Source organism: Cibotium barometz, chromosome 23 (assembly GCF_041138505.1).
Source record: "Cibotium barometz isolate CiBa-2024 chromosome 23, ASM4113850v1, whole genome shotgun sequence".
Lineage (NCBI taxonomy): Eukaryota > Viridiplantae > Streptophyta > Polypodiopsida > Cyatheales > Cibotiaceae > Cibotium > Cibotium barometz.
The window spans coordinates 26619139-26632205 of record NC_141068.1 but is presented as its reverse complement, the minus strand read 5'-3'; the positions used below and the strand labels follow the sequence as shown (position 1 = coordinate 26632205).

General features: G+C 47.1%; 1 protein-coding gene across 1 annotated transcript in view; it reads right to left on the bottom strand.

Moving 5' to 3' along the window:
• PRMT7 (protein arginine methyltransferase 7) overlaps nucleotides 1–13067 on the bottom strand; it is a 45777-nt gene that overhangs the window by 8900 nt on the left and 23810 nt on the right. The window contains exons 4-10 of the mRNA XM_086817727.1: nucleotides 11047–11211; nucleotides 10842–10960; nucleotides 10680–10750; nucleotides 1119–1390; nucleotides 750–986; nucleotides 555–628; nucleotides 354–475 (exon numbers count right to left, since the gene is read on the bottom strand). Coding sequence (XP_086673853.1) covers nucleotides 354–475; nucleotides 555–628; nucleotides 750–986; nucleotides 1119–1390; nucleotides 10680–10750; nucleotides 10842–10960; nucleotides 11047–11211 — 1060 coding nt within the window. The remainder of the gene's footprint in view (nucleotides 1–353; nucleotides 476–554; nucleotides 629–749; nucleotides 987–1118; nucleotides 1391–10679; nucleotides 10751–10841; nucleotides 10961–11046; nucleotides 11212–13067) is intronic.

The following is a 13067-nucleotide window of genomic DNA, read 5'->3' as shown; positions in this document are numbered from 1 at the left end:
ATCTTCATAAGCAATCATCTTTTCATGTAACCCCAGCTTGGCATTGAGGGGGTGTGTTGAAATCTAGTCCATTTGGCAAAGCCAAGTTGTAATGGTTAATTAACCTTAGAGTCAATGTTTCTAGGTAACTTTAGAAAATTATGTTGTTAAGTGAAACTATAGACGTGTGATGAGTAGGTGTGATTGCAGGAAGAGAAACTATGAGAGATCAAAATCTAAGAGAAGTTGTTGGACTAAATGGAAGCCAATGGATTTAGCAAAAGCCATAAGTTGTAACTCTTTAAATAAGCAAACAAGTTTAGTCTCTTACCTATCACCTTCTAGCTTGTTTCAATTTACCGATTTCTGAGTTCATAAAATGGCCTCTAATTCTTGCTTAGTGATCTCACATCTCCATCCACCATGAAATTCACAAACCAGCCATCCCATATATCCAAAGTCCCAACTCTTCATACAACCCATGCACATAAAAAACCTAAGTTATTCATATCACAGTGTTCGTAACAAAGTACTCTTTCTAGGGGATATATTGTAGAAGTTTGCCTGACAATTACCAAAAACGCAGATTCCTCCATGGAAGCATGTCTTCAAAGGCCTGATAATAAGGTTCCCCTACTAGAACATCTACCTGTTACAGAAAAACATCTACATAGCCATTAGATTGCAGATGTACTTCCCTTTCTTTTCTTTATCAAAACCATATTTAACGAGCTTGAAACATGCTGAAATTGCTAGAGAATCATTGATACCTTTCTTCCCCCAATGTCTCCAATATTTAGCTCATTCGCTTTCTTCCCCACAACTTTTACCTGATCTGATGCCAATCCATTTGCCTCAAGAGTACTTTTTAGAACTTCTGAACCAATGCACTGCAGACCTGGCAAAAGAGAGACTACCATTGTGGTGGTAGATGTTACTGCAGCTGAGATAGCAAGTGGCAGACTATCATCAACCACGAGGCACAAAGATGATGAACTGCCATAAAGCTGAAACGCATACCAGTTAGGGAAAGCATATTGGGCATAGCAGCATATAGAAAGCAAAATGAGGAAGCTTATGAATAGGTATGCTTTCAAGCATGGAGAGTAACAGAAGAACCCAGAAACATGGAACCTCACCGCTTTCTTCATTGCAGCCATAACTGTTGATCTCCATTTGCAAGACCCAAGTAGCCCAATCCTTTCCGGTCTCATGGACCATCTCCAATTTTTGTGGTTGGTTGTATTATCAGAAGAGCAGATACTCAAAGTTTTTGTTAAACCAAAATCATACTTGAAGCTTATTTCATCATGTGAAGCAGTAATACTTAGATCTTCATTGTTACCAACATGTAAACCTTGGTCCGGGACAAACCACACACATTGTTTCCAATGATCATGCCAAGAATTGCCTGAAACAGAAATGAATATTATCATCATTTACTATTGTGTCCAAGGTTCCAATAAGGGATGTAGCAAGTTTATCAAGTTAATCAAAAAGATAAAGCATTTGCCCATTGAGAATGGAAGTAAGAAAAGAATATATCCACCATCCAGTATAAAGGATTAGCATAACACACCATCATTCAAGGATAATCCATTGTCATGAATGTGAACCTAAGGACGAAGACAAGGTGGTTGTACTCATTAAAAGTATGCGAGGGGTCACTCAATTTGAGCAAACTCTAGAAATCCTTCATGTAGCTACAAGCTTTGAAGACCTAGTGGCTTTGCTTCTTGGGAAGGATAGAAGAAACAAAGAAGAACAACAAGCCAACACTAGTCTTGACTATGACAAAGCTTTTGTAGAAGCACAGAAATGGAGCAGTAATAAGAAGACTCAATGCAGGTAGTGCAAAAGGATGGGGCACAAGGAGGCCAACTGCTTCAAAAAGCTCAAAAAAGAGAAAGAAAAGCATCATGCAAATCTCACAACTGAAGATGAAGAGGGTAACAACTGAAGAAGAAAAAGCTGCAGCAACAACCCAACTCTCCCTCGAAGGGGAAGACTATGACTGGGGATTCTAGTTGTTTTTTGTGTGTGTGAGTGTCAATAAGTGTTCTCTACCCTTGTCCCCGAAAAGATTTGTAAATGTTCGTGTGTTTTGTGTGCCTTCACTAATAAAAGGCTCCGTGTTATCCTTTATCCCTATTAGGAGCAAGGGGGATGACGAAGTGCTAGCCTTGCTACTTCCGTCACTTCCTAATTGGAGGATTAGCATGGCACGGGAGGTGCGCGTGGCTAGATTGCTCCCTTGTAGCATGTGCTAGAGTTAGAAGGTAGCTACTTCCCTTGCGTATTGGATTTACCTTTGCTCCGAAGGGGGGTCGTTGGGTATTCGGAGCTTCATATGTGTGAACCAGCCCTTGTATGTGTTTATGTGTCCATGTGTGTGTGAACCCACTCTTATGAGTGGATAAGATAAGTCTGCCACGTCGCGCGCGCGCGCGTGTGTGTGTGTGTATTGACGTGTCTTGTGTATGTGTCAAAAGATAAGGCTACTCTCAAGCCAACAAAAAGCATTAAACTTGGTGAACTTTGAACACATCTAATCTACCTTTCATTGAGTCATGCAAAATCATTGGCTTTGTACTTTCTCACCCTCTCCATCTATGCACTAGGCAGGCCTGACGTCCCCTCCTGACCAAAGAAAATTCTCGATCAACCACTGTACCTGGCTAATGCATGGACGACGAAAGGTCCTGCATACCACATAGTGGCTAGGAGGACCTGGTTGGTCACCACGGCTAGGTCAGCGAGAGAGAGATAGATAGTGCGCTAGTACAAAAGTTTCCTCCAAATACTCAGGAGGAGGGGGATGATCTGCTCCTCCGCCAAGATGTCAAGCCCGACCTGACACCTAAGGTAAGGTACTGAAGTGCCTGGAGAGATCCACTGAAAATTTTCAAATGGTCTCCAAGCCGGGGTGGGTGCCTTGCTAACCCAAAAACCACACGACTTTTGCCAGTTAATCCGTGCTCCTGAGGCAAGGCGAAAATCCTCAATCGCTGCCACAAAGTGGCCAAGGTTTCCCACCAATACATCAAGGTGTACAGCAGTACCATCAGCAAACTCAAAATCAAGAAGCTCCTGTTGAAGAGTGTGAATGGGGAGGTGAAGGCCTAAGTCCTGTATTCAAGAGTGCCTGGAGGCAAAAATGGTCCCCTCTGCTACAAAGAGGAAAAGAAAGGGCGCAAGTCACCAAGCACGAAATGGTAAAGGGTTCTCCTTGCCCTCCCTGCGTGAAAACCTCACCATGGGCACTGAAGTAGAGGCAGCAACACTGCGAGCCCAGGCTGGTGAGAAGCCCATATGAAAAATGGTCCTCTCCAGGAAAGCCCAATCCACCCAATCATATGCTTCTCAAATTCGCCAAGGAGCACTGCAAGGTCCTCCCCCACATCCTGTAGTGCTGGCCTCCCAAAACGTGAAGATGTTATCAGGAATGCTCCTATCCCGGATAAAGCATGTCTTATCTCAAGTGAATCAAGTCGAAGAGGTGTGGCTGAAGGCAAAGACTAAGCGCTTCTTATAAGCCGTCCTTAGGAGAGTGATGGGCCGCCATTGGTGAATCTCAAGTCAGTCGCCTCCCTCCTTCAGGATGTGGCAGATGAGACCCTCCATCATGCACTCGGGAAGGGATCCCAACTACATAACCTCATTGAAGGCTGCCTGAAGGCCAGCCTCCATGAGGTCCCAATGCTGCATAAAGAGGAGACTGAGAGTCCATCCTCCCCCTTGCACTTCCTGCGAGGTAGTGCATTGAGGACCTGCAAGAGCTCCTCTTTGGAGAACGGGAGATCCAGCGATGTCCGAAGGGAATCTGAAATGCAAGGCTGAACATGATGCCAGACCCTCTGACAAGCCTTCTCGCGCTGGGTAGATAGAGTCTGCCTCGGCAGGGAGCAGGGTGTGGTAAAATTCTGAGGCGATGGTCATGTATCTCAGGGAAGGTCGCCGCAATTGATCCATCTGGTCGTCGCTGCTGCAAGGAAAGGATGCCCTCTCAGCAGAAGTGGGGCCCAGTGGTGGCGAAGAAGTCTTGGGAGACTCTATCCCCTGCCTGGGACCAGAAGAAAGCACATGTGGTATCTGTACTCCAGTCTCTGCTCCTCCAGAAAGACTAGGGCGGTGCTACCCACGCTCTATCAAGGCCCAAGGGTCCACTCCTCCAGGGAGACTAGGGTGGTGCTACCCACGGGCTGTCAAGATCTTCTCCTGAAGGTGCTGAAGGGAGGCAAGGATGCGGCAGACACCTCTCTCTCGCTCTCTAAGAGCAACGAGCTGCTCTTGGGCTGCTGACAGTTGGAGGAAGTGGCTGACCTCCTAAAAGGCACGCTCCAAGGTCGATATGGCATCCTGGGGGGGGGGGGGGGGGGGGGGGGGGAGGAACAAGTGGCCCAAATCTCCTCAACCCTCCTAGCTATGGCAAGGTCCTAAAGAAAGAGGTCAGGGATCCACGTTGGCTGTTGGACAGTCCTGATGCCATGGGCCTGCCAAATTAAGAATCACCGGGGCATGTTCGAAGGCGGCGGTCCCGCCCACCATGCTGCCTCTGTCACATCTGCACTCGTCTGCATAAAAGCAATCCAAGCAGGAAAGAGTAGGGCTGTCCAACCGGCAGTCAGAGCGGGAGAAGGCGAGGTTGTGGGGCATTTGGGGAAACTCCAGAAGGTGCCAGGTGTCCTCGCCTCTGATGTGGAATGTAAGCTCCTCCAAGGCGGAGCACTCAGGCCCTGAGATGGAGTGTCTACTGGAGGTAGACCCTGGCACACCTGAATCCAAAAGGTGGCATGGTCCATGGCTCTCTTGGGAGCGTAAACGTTGAGGAGGCCGAGCCGGGTCTTCCCAACCTAGAGAATCAGCCTCTGTGCACGTTCAGGGACTATTGTGCCTGTGTCAACCACCTGTGAAGCCGAGGACTCTCCTATTGAAATGTAGACTCCACCCTGGTTCCCAAGGGGCCCAATAGCAGCGGACCAATCAGTGTGGCTCCTGCCTGGAAGAATCTTCCCACAATGATAGGTGTGGCTGGCAGTGAGGGGGTGCTCCTGGATCAAAAAAATGTCAATGGTACCCCCCACAAGTTCTTGGTGGAGCTCCATCATGGCTGCAGCCTTGCACCTTTTGCAAAAGGCGCCTTCTAACCCACCAACATTACTGACAATCTTCATGGCTGAAATGTCTCGACACAAAGAGTCTCTCCATGGCACGGCTGATCTTCGGAGCGGGTTTCCCTGGGGAATAATCAGGTCAGTGCGAGTGCGGAGATGCTCAAGGTTAAGCTCGGATGCGGGCTGAGAGGTGCTTCCACTCCTCCCGCACCTGTCGTCTCGCTTATGATCTAATCTCAATGAAGGTGTCTATAAACTCCATGCTCAACTATGAAGCTGAGGTGGAAATAGATAAAGAGATGAAGCCTCCTCCGCCCTGGAGAATACTAAGGAGCTCCATCTTGGCCATCACCCATGAAGTACTAATAACGACGGTGACCCGAAGATCACCCACTAGCTGTGAGTGGTATACAGCCTCCTCCTGAAGTGTGCGGATCACGGATGACTCAACCCACACTATCCCCTGAGCCACGCTCAAGGGGAAGGAGAAAATCACCACTCCAACATCAACACACGCGGGATGAGGGGCGGGGGGACAGAAAGAAACAAAGATATATTAAGCGTCTACTAAAGACCCAATGGGCCTATGAGACCAAAGTGATACAATAATGTCCATGGCATATCTCATCATGGAATGGAAAATAAAACAGAATGAAAACATAAATATAGCTATCTCACTGGAGTGATACAAAACTGTCCATGGAAACTCGTCATGGAATACTAAGAACATAAAAACATGGGAGCAACCTCGGCTCCGAGCAAATGGTATACCACTCTCCAAAATGTCAAGCATGGGGTTGACGATTATGGCCGAGAGGTCTCCCTCAGCTATGTCACGTGGAAAGGTAGCTCGATGGCGGTGGAGCATGTCCTGGATCTGCAGCTGATGAGGTGATCGTGGCTGATGGGGGGGTCGAGGGCGTCGGGCACGCTGGGGAGCAGAGGCTCGGTCCGAGGTAACTCCTCTTGGGCGAGGTAGGTCCGGAGCAGCTCGTGGAGGATCCACAAGATCCACTGTGTCGGTGTCCTCCAGCTCCTGGGTCCGGAAGAAACTGGTGATGGTTGGTTGTCGAGGGAGGGGGCGGGGTGGCTGGGGCCTGTGTCTCAAGGTGTCCCTGTGTCTGCGGTGCTCAAGCAGGAAGAGGCCCAGGCAATGCTGGTCTTGGAACTCAATGATCCTAGAGAGTGGACCGAATCCCTCACGAAATAGATAGTGAAACCTCCCACGGATCTCATAGTACCTTGGGCAACGGCATATGTAATGCTCCTCCGTCTCAACCTTTGTGTGGCATAGTCGGGAGATCCTCTCCTCTCTGGGTGTCCATACGAGCTTCCCGGCTCTGAAGATGCGCTCAGCTCTACCTGTCTCCACTCTGAGGCAGTGGGAAGAAACCCGTATCTGGACAATTGCAATCCGCATGGCATGGGACATGTGAACACTCAAGTAGCCCGACTTCTGGATGAATCCATCCTCAGTGAGTGTGAGGAAGTGGTCTCTCTAAAAGTGCATCTTCGTGGGGAGCTCCGGGGGTGTGATCCATGTGCAATGTGTGTAGAGGCTAAGAAGATCTAACCGGATAACCCGGTTGGTATCCTCGTGAGACAAACGGAAAAAAGGGGAGTCCAAACTGTACTGAAGGTGGAGAACCAAGTGGAAACTAGTGCATACCATACTCCTCCAGAGTGTCCCTCAAGTGCTAGCTGTCTGGAGGACTCCAAGGCAAGCCTTGGGTACCTGTGGGGATCCATGTGACTGATGCGATGAAGGTACGTGACTGTCTGGAAGAGTGCCTCCACTACCACCGGGGCTGCAGGCAGCAGCAAACTCTGCCTGGATAATCTGGTGTGGGACTGATGGTTTGCTGCGGATCATACGGGAGAACATCATGACCTCGGGCCTCTCAACTTGCTGCCAATCCTCATCGGATAAATCTGGCCCCCAGAAAGCTGCTCTATACATCAAGGCTGGTGTGACGAGGGTGTCAAAAAGCCAGCCCTTCGTCCTGGGCTCTTGGAAATGTGCCTGGAAGCACTACCGCTCAAGTAAACTCAAGGCTGCATATCCCCGCGTCACTCTGGTATGTGCTGCGGGAAGCATGGTAAAGTGTGGGCCACTGAAAGTGACACCAAGGTAGACTTAGGATGAGACAATCTCCACAAGATCCCCTCTATATGTGAAGCTCAATTTGGATGTGACGGGGCGGGAGGTATTGAAGACCATTACCTTGGTTTTACCAAGGTTAACAGAGAGGTCCCACTAAGTGCAAAAGTCATGTAAGGCATTCAACTGTCTCTGAAGCCCTTCGGCTGAGGCTGAGTCTGAGAGGAGGACGATGTCATCTGCATAAAGTAGTATGGGGATCAATATGCCTGCCAGTGTGGGACCAGCCCCGCCTAATGCATCAATGAAGCTCAAGATCTCATCAATGTAGAGACCGAAAAGAGTGGGTGATAGAGGGCAGCCCTGTTTCACCCCAATAGTGCTGGAAATCTCCTGTGATTATCTCCTGGGGCTCTCACTCGTTCGGTGACGGACTCATAGAGGGCGATGATGCTCCAAACCATGTCAGATGGGACTCCGATCTCCTGTAGACGGTGTAAGAGGCGGGCTGGGGGTAGAGAGAGAGAGAGAGAGAGAGAGAGAGAGAGAGAGAGAGAGAGGGAGAGAAGAAAGAAGAAAGTTAAATTAACGTCTTCAAAAGGCCAAAATGACCTATGAGGCCAAAAGGTTACATCATATCCATGAGGTACATCATCCTAGGTTAAATATAGTAATAAAGAAAGATAACAAAGATCTAGAACTATAAAATCTGATCTAGGTACATGAGTAGAGAGCTCTCATATCACCTTAATACATCCCTGATGGGCCGCCGTGACATGGTGCTCCAGGTGGTAAAGCTGAGCCGGCGCGAGAAGGTCCTGCGATGATGGGAGATAATGGCCCGGATCCTCTTGTGGTGGCATGGCCATGGGTGAGGGCCATGGGATCTGGGGCATTGAGCTCTGCATAGCTCAGTGGCTCCGTGGAGTGTCACACCTCTCGGTCGATCTCCTGCACTAGCCTGTGGTCCGGGTATGGTGGGTGGATCGGCCCTCGGAGTGCTGGTATGGAAGAAGTTGGTGAGAGCTCTCTGTGTTGGTCCTCGAGCAAGTACAGCTAATCTGGATCTCACTAAGGACTCCCTGTGTTGGCGGAGATCTAGAAGAAAAAGCCCAGGCCCATGATCCTGGAAAGTGGTCCAAACCCACCTCGGAAGAGGCAATGGAACCTCCCCCAAATCTCACAGTAAAGAAAGAAAGAAAGAAAGTTGTATTAACGTCTACAAAACGCCAAAATGACCTTTGAGACCAAAAGGTTACATCATGTCCATGAAATACATCATCGTGGGTACTAAAAATAAAAATCAAAGAAAGTAATAAGAGCTGAAATGTCAGATACATCTTCAAAAGACCCAGTGGGTCTATGAGACCAAAAGTGATACATTAGTGTCCATGTAATCTCGTCATGGTACAAAGAAAACAAAGATGAGAGCTATGAGCTGGGAAAGTCAAATCCAAGCCATATGATACAAAGTGGGACCATCATCATCATACAACCTATGCAGCTAGCCCCCAGTAGGGGGAGGGGGCCGTCAAGGATATCGAGCATGGGGCTAGCCTGTAGAAGGCTCTGCAGATCCGCCGGGCGTGGGAAGGTGGCTGAGAGAGAGAGAGAGAGAGAGAGAGAGAGAGAGAGAGAGAGAGAGAGAGAGAGAGAGAGAGAAAATGAAATGAAATCTGTATTAACATCTTCCAAAGGCCAAAATGACCTATGAGACCAAAAGTTACAAACAATCTGGTCAGATGGTGTGTGGCAGAAAAAAGTGAGAAAAGATCTAAAGATCTATAGATCTACAGATCAAGAGTAACATGGGAAAATGGGAAACATGGGAAACCTGGGAAGCTTTGAGAGGGGATGAAAGTGTCCACACAGAGACATCTCTGGGCGCGTGAGGCTCATGAATGTGTTAGGGTATAGATGGGCCCTCAGTGGATGAAATCCCTCATAGGTCGTTGAAGCATGAAGACAAGCTCCTCCGGGGTGAACATAACGATACAAACCCAAAAGGACACATAATCCTCTGAGAAGTGTCCTGCCTCCACTGAAGGCATTGGAAGAAGGCATAGTCCACTGGGTCTCCCATAAAGAGGGAATACCTCCCTGGTGAGGATGGAGAAAACCTAGTGACGGGGGTGGAGAGGATCTGGGTCTTCACGGGATCAGAGAAGCTCTGGAAGGATCTCCAACACATGAGAGGCTGCTGGGCCCTCCATGAGGAAGGGCGAAATTCCCCCTGTGCCAAAGGAGGAGGTTGACCAGTAGAAGGAATATCCAGAGGAGGGGGAGACTGAGGTGGCTCCAGAGCATGGTGAGATTGGTCCAGCTGGGGGGGGGGGGGGGGGGGAGGAAGGCGCTCCTCACAAGAAGCCGGAGTAGGTCCGGCTTCCCCCAACCTCAAAGGCATCCAGTTCCAGTGTGAGATTATGCAGGACTTGAGAGTTCCACATGGAAGTCTGTGTGAGAGTGGGTCATGCTTGAGAGATCCATACTGAACCTGGTGTGAAGATTTGGAATCTCCCCTTGCTGCATGGCTTGGGCCGAGGAATTTGTTTGTTTTGTTTTCATTCATAAACTTGCTAATAAGCACTCTGAAGCTTGTAGCTCAAAGTACTCTATCGAGATATACAATTCCTTTCGAGGGCGGGGGAGGGGGGGGTGGGGGGGTTCATTGAAAAGAGAGGGCTGCACCCTCAAAGCTCAACCATAACAACTATACTTAATGAAAAAAGGAGGAGAAAGGTGTTATAGGTATACTAGAGGGCCATCACCTACTCTGAACAGTATGCCTATATAGCTTGCCAGTCTGAGGGTCGAGCACATCACAATGCCTCCCATTGCTAGCAAAGGCCAAAGGTCATCAAGAGGATCCTCCACCATGCACATCCTATGCTCTCCACCACACCTCGAACCTGGATGTCTTCATACCAAGAATCCAGAACATTGTCTGCTGTGACCTGTCACCAGCATGACCCAACCAATCAACAACACCGTCAATGACACCGTGCAGCAAATTTAACCACATGATGAGAGGCAGTGTGCGTGGGTTCTCTGCAGCGCATGTGGCAATCCTTCCAAGATCCTCAAGCTCAAAGGAATCTTGGATATCCATGCTTTGTGACACTGCAACCAAAAGTGGGGAGCTCAACAAAACCCTGAAGATGTGCCTCTACACCTGCAGACTACGCTTCTCATCACGGAGGATGTAAAAGAATTGGAGAAAAAGATGCGAATCACAATCACCGAAATAGAGAGCACACAGTTGGAGGAAAAAAGGAATAAATAGCACTGTTTCACCCAAGGAAAACTTTCAACCATTTCGTACAGGTTACCCTCTTTTATGTTGTATTTGTGAGCTCAATAGTACTTGCAAATAGGGAGAAGCTTACTCAGGAAGGCAAAGCTAGAGCAAACTAGCAAAATGTGATCCTTGCTGAATGATAATACACACACTCTGCTCTAGGATGTTCAAATAAAGAGACGCTTACGAGTTTGTTTAGTCCATTTTGGTGCAGTTGAATAGAATACTAGCCCTTTTTCATCAAGCTGTAAAACCCACCTGCAAAACTTTATCGTGCAAAATTGAGCCAAATTTTCAAAAACTTCATAACACCAAATGAGATCCAAACTGGTAAAAACACCACTGTTACCAAGATATGATAGCATGAGTCACACCCATTCTCGTGGCCTTGACAGCAACATCCATTTTCCCACAACTGGCCGGCCTCTTTGAAAGATCAAACTCAAAAACTTTGAATGGATCCGATATCTGGACTACTAAAAGTATCAATTAACCAGTAAAATCTGGCACCCTTTTTTTTATAAGAATTAAGCCATGAATACGATCAAGATTACCGTTTCAATCTTATCCATAAGAGCATCAACATGCATTGCATACTGCAATGGCTTTAAAAAGCTGGTTTGCTTGAGACTTGGGGGATGAAGGGCCAAACCATCTGCTATTTGTCTCTCCACACCATAGAGATCATGCAGTCTCCACAGATAATCACACTGGACAAGCTGCCCATAGAGTGTTTTTTTGTTAGAAAACATGACCTCTGCACACATCCCCAAAAAAAAACTACTTGGACTTAGGAAGTTCACACAGATAACTTCATCTAAAATACCTTATTTGATCAATGAAATAAAAAGCCTCTCTGAGAGATTCATTTTGCAAACAGCCTTTATGTTGATTATGTCCTATCTTAATCCTTGCAAACTAAAAATCTACCGAATTTTTCTTACATGATTACTAGAAATAAAAGCTTCACCGTCACATTATCTTGTGCACGAGTTGGTCCCCTTTATGATGAGAAGCCATGTTAGTCATGTGTACATCTGCTATACTAGGGTGCCACATGGCCATTCTAGCTATAGCCATTTAGGAAATCCAGTATCTACCTGTAAAAAGCCTTTTCCATCCAAGGTGACTAATAAGGTAAAAGAATGATCATTTATGGCATTATGGGATCATGGGAATGGTCAGGAATGCGAAGGGACGCCCAACGGGTTTCCTAAATACCCAAACAAAAGGGACATAGGCTGGTCATAAGAAGGGCACCCATTTAAAAAAGGAGAAAAGGTAATTATTTGAATATTTGTCCAAAAAGCCCAAGTCAGCCTGTAGGAGCTGACGGACCAGCAATACAGGCCCTATATAATGGTGTTTAGGTGTCCATGAAGTGATAGAATCATGGGAAATGCATAATAAAAAACCCAACTACAGCAGAAAGAAAAAAACATCCTTGTGAGTGCCAGTGGTACAATGCTACAATGAAACAGTAAGAGGGGATCGGAGTGGGTCCTCAATACCTACGACTGCATGGAGGCTCTCCACATCCGCTGCCTGTGGATGGGCACTCCTATATATAATGGAGAACAATACTACATTACTATTGCAAACTGAAGTACAAACTGATGGTGTCTTCCCACCCGCTCTAGAAAGGAGCTTTGATGGCAATCTAGGTTGACTCTGAGATAGAGGATGTCATGCACTAGCAAGGGTGCACAACACGGTGAAGATATCTCTCGGCTTAGCTTGGATTTCTTCCTAGTTGGAATACAAGAGATTGCAACTCATGCTAGATATTCTATATCACAGGTGTTCTAGATTGGACACAATTGTGCTTTGATAGGAGCATTCTTCAAGAAGTACTACTCAAGATCTTATGTATGTGAAATACCAAATAGTTCTACAATTTTGTGAGCAGGGAAGTATGTTGTGCTACCCTAGGTACCGCGATTTAGCAAACCTTGATGTGGATAGGTAATTTGACTAGGACTAGCTCCGAGGATGCAAGTTCATCCAATTTTCCAAGAGTGTTGACTAAAGGAAAGATCGGTGCTTGAGAGTTTTACCTCTGGAACTTGTTGGGGTTGAAGATTCTGTCTTTACATGAATTGGATCTCACATGGAATTTTCACGCAATAGAAGCTTCAATTCAAGATTTTCTATGCTTGAAGGATAAGACAAAGGTTAATTCAACATGGAAGTCAGGTTGCTAGTAGGACTTTCCCAGATTCATTTACAAGGATGTAAATGTTTGAAAAGGGGAAGTATGTTATGTACCTGATGCTAACCGTAGGGTTAGTCGACCTAATCTAGGGGCTAGGGGGCCCAAGGATTAGGAAAAGCAGGCTGATTATAAGGGCTAAGTCTTATAAGTTAATAATGTGGCATAAGTATAGCTTTTATTGGAAAAAGCTATATAGGTGAGGGCTGTGTGATGAGTGGATTGTTCTATCCATTGATGGATCCTTAGGCACCATGGGACGCCAAAGCTAACTAGTGTGGTCTCTATGGATGGAGCCTTAGCCCCTAAGCTCGAGGAGATCCTGTGTTGTACAAGATCTATGGTTGGGTGGTGAGCTAGCTT